General features: G+C 37.7%; 1 protein-coding gene across 8 annotated transcripts in view; it reads left to right on the plus strand.

Annotated features, from left to right (window-relative positions):
* IMMP2L (inner mitochondrial membrane peptidase subunit 2) overlaps positions 1-5,217 on the plus strand; it is a 530,240-nt gene extending 525,023 nt beyond the window's left edge. For 3 of the 8 annotated variants that reach the window (XM_058190784.1, XM_058190782.1, XM_058190783.1), the window contains exon 6: positions 4,447-5,147. In XM_058190784.1, the coding sequence (XP_058046767.1) occupies positions 4,447-4,566 (120 nt within the window). In that variant the 3' untranslated portion in view covers positions 4,567-5,147. Of the gene's footprint in view, positions 1-707 lie in introns of all 8 variants that reach the window. The other 5 variants (XM_058190779.1, XM_058190777.1, XM_058190781.1 and 2 more) reach the window with 4 other exon arrangements.
* The last annotated feature ends 783 nt before the right edge of the window (positions 5,218-6,000 follow it).

Raw genomic sequence — 6,000 nt, forward strand, 5'->3', positions numbered from 1 at the left:
CTGCTACCTTTTGCAGAGGTAGCCTATAATAATTCTATTCATAGCAGCACTGGATTCACTCCTTCCAAAGTGGCTTCCAAGCAAGACTTTGTACCAATCCTGGAGCTGCCTGGAGAGAAACCATCGATTCCATCACTGGTTGATCGGATCGAACAGGTACAAAGCACCTGGGTGGTAACTTGCAAGGGTTTACATGAAGCACATCAATTGCATAAGAAGCAGGCAGATAAGAAAAGAGCTCCGGCAAAGAATTTCCAAGTGGGAGATAAAGTCTTTCTGTCTACCAAATACTTGCAAACGACTCAAAAATTGAAGAAACTTGGTCCTAAATACGTTGGTCCTTTCCCCATTGTGCGGGTGATAAATCAAGCCACCATACAATTAGAATTATCAAAAACCTTGCGAAGGATTCATCCTGCATTCCATGTTAGCTTATTGAAACCTGAACATACATCCCCTCTCCAATCGATAGTTACTAGTCCTCCCGTACCAATTCTCATTGAAGGGGAACAACATTTCGAAGTTAAAGAGATTTTAGATTCTAGAAAGCACAGGGGTAAAGTGCAATACCTGGTAGCTTGGAAACATTTTCCATTGTCCCAAGCTGAGTGGGTGAATAAGGAGGCTGTGAGGGCCCCTAAGAAACTGGCACTGTTCTATGACAAATATCCTGATAAACCTTGATTAATCTATGTTTTCTTTTCTAGGACTAACGTCCTTTCTGCAGGAGGGCCGAATGTCAGCCTCCACATGCTACCTTTATTGTTTTATTACTGTTAGTTAATTGTTTTATTGCTGTCTTTTAGTGCTAGGCATTGGGAAGGGGTAATGTATCCTTGATTAAGGGCTAGCTGCTTTGGCTGTCATGAAATGGAGGGGGGGAGTTTAGGCAGAAATGAAACTTAATTTGCTAGAGATTAATAGAATGTATTCAAAGTCTAGAAAGCGGGCTGATAACACTCACAGCTAACGGTCCGTCCATAACAGAGAGATGAAACCATCTGGAGATGATCCTCACGTGACACCTGAGGAAAAGGTGGATTGGAAAAGGCTGCCTGACCTTTGGGGGGAGGAGGGATTAATGTGGGAACTTGTATGTGTAAACCACACCTATTGTCCAGAGCTTGCTTTACTTTCGGTGCAATCAGTTCTTTTTTAAAAAAATTATTTTTATTACGATTTTTTTCCATAACAATTGTACATATTCAACAGAGCCATGACATTATTGTATATTTTGGATCTACCTTCCATATAATTTCTATATACATTATATACATCTAATCATCAATAGCCTTATATGTATTTTGTTTTCTATTTCTATTGATTGTCCATGTCTACCAATTTTCCCAGACCGCATAGTATTCTGAATCTTTTTTTTCTTGTAGTTCTGTGGGAAGCCTGTCCATTTCTGCGCAATCACATACTTTTTGGATAATCAGACTTTCTGGTGGTATGTTACTAAGTTTCCAATATTGCACGAATGCAATCCTTGCCACTGTTATAATGTGCAAAATCAAGTATCTGGTTTTTTTATCAAATTTTGTCTTAAATATTCCCAAGAGAAATGTTTCTGGATTCAGTTCAATTTGGCATTTTGTTATATCCTGTAACCATCCCTGCATCTTAATCCAGTACCTTTTCGCTGTAGGGCATGTCCACTAGGCATGAAAGAAGGTACCTTGATGTTGATTACATTTCCAGCACTTTGGACTTAGATTCGGGTACATTTTGGCCAACCTATCTGGTGCTAGGTGCCAGCGGTAAAGCATTTTATATTGATTTTCTTTGTAAGTAGTAGATTTGATTAATTTTAAATTTTTATTCCAGATTAATTCCCAATTATCTAAATCTATATTGTGCCCTATATTCTTTGCCCATGCAATCATTGGTTCTTTCACCACCTCTTCCATTCTATCAAACGCTAGTAGGTATTTGTATAATTTAGATATTAATTTTCCTTCTGGGCCTATCAATAATTTGTCTAGTTGATTTGGTTCCAAATCAATTCCAAATTCTTCCATGTCTTTCTTACATCTGGATTGCAATTGTAAATATGGCCACCTGTCAGCCTCTGCTTTATTTAAGTGTATTTCACCTACTAGACTGTTTTACTGTTTTATTACTTCGTTAAAGGTTTTCTTCTTACTGAATGTCTTACATGATTTATGGAGGAGGAGGGAGGTTTGTACTGTTGCCAGCGTTCGGCTGACATTGCATGTGGGGGGGTGGGGAGATAGTCTTTCAAACAGACGTATTGATGTAACGGGAGTTGCCTGCTTCACATTCCATCCCGAAGATTGACAGAGGGAGAATATCAGAAGTGAAACTACACGTGGCCAAGGAGGAAGACGACATTGGATTATGACTGTTTGAACTCTAGTGGGAGGAGGGTTCAGGAGGGGATATGAAGTCTATGTTTTTAGTATACTTTCAGTTCTGGTTTAGCTTTGTTTGCAATCTGACGTGTTTAGTAAAAATTACCAATCTCTTCAACATGATGGAATTGGGTCTTTATTTTCTTAAACATTGATCTGAGGCAAGCTGATACCACCAATCTATTGATATTCCCTGTTCCTTTAATGTCTGGATATTTTAAAGTTTTCCCTGTTTGTCAAATATTGCCGTATATCTTGGCATCTTACTTATGTCTAGTGTATTCAGGTGGATCATCGCCTCCATAGTGGATAACCAGCCAGGAATTTTCATATAGTATTTTTTCCTTATGTCTTGCCAATTCCGTAACAATGCGTCTCTTATTCTATGTCTGTAAAAATATGAATGCGTCTTACTTCCTTTATCCTACATGAAGGCGTGCCACCCCTTTTGTAAATCATGGCCTTCCAATGCTATGATTCTTCTATTATTTAAATTGACCCATTCCCTTATCCAAACCAAAGATGCCATCTTGTGGTAAAGTTCCCATGCTGGAAGTCCAAAGCCACACTCGTTGCAATCAGTTCATTCTCAGTAAAATATACCTTTCTCTACAAACAGTGGAGTTGGGGGTTTTCTTTCTTGAGTTTTGAAAGGAGGCAGCTCCAGATATTCTACATCAGAGATTGTATTCAGGAGGTTCTAACCAGTTATGGAGAACCGGTAGTGGAAATTTTGAGTAGTTCAGAGAACTGGTAAAAACCACCTCTGACTGGCCCCGCCCCATCTATTTTCTGCCTCCCGAGTCCCAGCTGATCGGGAGGAAATGAAGATTACGCAATTCCCTCCCCATTCCTCCCCTGGAATGGGGAGGGAATGGAGATTTTACAGTATTCTTCCCCTGCCACACCCAACAAGCCATGCCCACCAAGCCACTCCCACGGAACCCATTACCCGCCTATATCTGTCTACTAAGTACCTACTTAGCCTTGTAAGTAACTGGGTCCCAAGTATTTAGATCTGTTTTCAATTGTTTGAATTATAAACCCAGTTACAGTGGAATTGCAGTTACCATAGGTGCTCAGACAAGTTCACCTGGTGTTCCACTGTAGCTTATTGAAACTCTTCCAAAGCTCTAAGTTAAATACAATCAATTTAAATATCACCAGCGATGCTCTGTGTGTGGGATGTGGGTTTGTCTTTGGATGACCATGTGCCACAGATTAAGATGGATGCTTCTTTGTGCTTCTGCCTTCTCCAAATGCTAAAGGAAATGGAGTCTGACTTCCCAGCATGCACTTAGTTTGAACTTATGGGTTGATAGGTAAAATGGGTTGGGTCAGCATCAAACAATATACTTGGTCTTTTGTCTCTCTGGCCACTAAATGAGCCACAATAGTATATAAAAGTTATATGCTGGGGCATGGCAGTAAGACTACTTAGGTAATGATGTTAACCTATGCTTAATGTTTTCCAGGTGTTCTTTTCCTATAGGGGGAAATAGGACACCAGTCCTATTACAGAAATATTCCCATATTTTAGACTTTGAACAACCTCAGCTCATTGTTCAAGCAAGATTTAGGAAATCCTCTTTCAACAAGAGTTAAAATGTCATATGTATATAAAATACCATATGTACCCACCTCTTCAGTAGGTGGCTCAGGGGCTAGGACCTTGAGCTTGTCAATCGAAAGGTCGGCAGCTCAGTGGTTCGAATCCCTAGTGCTGCCGTGTAAAGGGGTGAGCTCCCGTTACTTGTCCCAGCTTCTGCCAACCTAGCAGTTTCGAAAGCACGTAAAAATGCAAGTAGAAAAAATAGGGACCACCTTTGGTGGGAAGATAACAGCGTTCCATGCGCCTTTGGCATTGAGTCATCCAGCCACATGACCACGGAGACGTCTTTGGACAGCGCTGGCTCTTCGGCTTTGAAACAGAGATGAGCACCGCCCCCTAGAGTCGGCAATGACTAGCACGTATGTGCGAGGGAAACCTTTACCTTTACCTTTTACCCACCTCTTCTAGCCATTTATTGTCAGGCTATATTACACCTGTGCTTTTATGACTTTTTTTCAGATCTCTCTTGGCCTTCTACATGGTCGTGCTACTCATATACTTTGGCCTCCAGAGCGTTGGCAAAAGTTACAACCCAAACTTTTTCCAGAACGCCAGCCTTTCCGATGTGACCAGGAATGACTAGTTTGGATTTGTTAGAAAACTTATAATTGAATTTGATATGACTATATGAAATGGCTGATGGTAAGGCTTTTCTTAATAAAAGATTGGTGCAAATGAAATACCTCATTGCTTCTAAAGCAATTCTGTCTTAATTTTAACATTTCAGCCACCCCAAAATTCTACAGGGCTTGAACATTTTAGTCTAGTGTCTTAATTTTACAGACAAAAATATTTGTTTTGCTTTTTTTTTTCATTACAAGTTTTAGGGTTTTCTTTTTCTCTTACTATTTGTTTTTTCACAGGATACTAGATGTTACTACTGGATGGTAAATTTTATGATATCAACATGTAATTCATCATTATTTTAAATGTAATACTTTATGTATTTTAATACTTTAGATGGTATAATAATTGTTTTGAAGGAACAATATTTCTAATGTAGAAAACTGTGCCCTAGAATCAATTTTCTCATAAATACATTTCATTAAATGTTGCTTTACTTGTTATTACTGTCATGATTACATTAATTGTATTTGCATTGCATTTTAAGGATATTTAAAATCTCTATTTCTAATGTAGTCACTCACTGACAGAATAAATACAATGAATTGGAATATACTTTACAAAAAATCTCTAGTCTTTATTTTACTAAATGTTTAAATATGATAAAAAAGTGTGATCAGAACTGCTATTGATTCCATTTTTTGAGGATATTTTAAGATAGTCTTTAATTCTATAGATATTTTACTTTGTTGAAAAGTAATATGGCATGTTTGATATGTTAATGCAACATATGTTATTCCCATAACTCATTTCATTTTTATAGATTTATTCCCAGATAAGTATTTTTGGATTATAACTATTTGCATACTAAAGGCTTAGAACATTTCATTGTCCTATATCAATAAATAACTTTCACCTTGATACATTAATTATATGAGGTATTAATGGTACCATGCATGCTTGGCACACATACCAAGTATGCATACAAAAGATCCCAAATACAAGAGAAAGTTTTGCTCCATGGAGAACTATAACCATATCAATATTAGAATCAATGATATGGATCAAATGGGATAATAGTCTGATTTAGGCGGCTATGTTTTTGTGACATTGTTCTGTGTCTTTGACCATTGCAATATCTGATACCTTCAACATGCAGATTACAAGATCAGTGCTAGGTTCATAGGATTAAGGGAAATTGAACTAATGTAGCTATTCTGATCCTGCATATGTAGAGTTGTACATAGTGATTAAAATTCCCCATTAAAAAACCCACAGTCTATTTAGTATACTATGGAATACTTAGTTTCTTTCTGAAAGCATCTTTAATATAATACATTTTCTAGTGATATCAAATACTAGAACATATTTTATACATTCATCTGTAGAATACTGTATACAGAAACTGCTTTGCCTACACAATTAATTAAAGCTCCTTGTAAAAGGAGA

Source organism: Ahaetulla prasina, chromosome 7 (genome assembly GCF_028640845.1).
Source record: "Ahaetulla prasina isolate Xishuangbanna chromosome 7, ASM2864084v1, whole genome shotgun sequence".
Taxonomy (NCBI): Eukaryota; Metazoa; Chordata; class Lepidosauria; order Squamata; family Colubridae; genus Ahaetulla; species Ahaetulla prasina.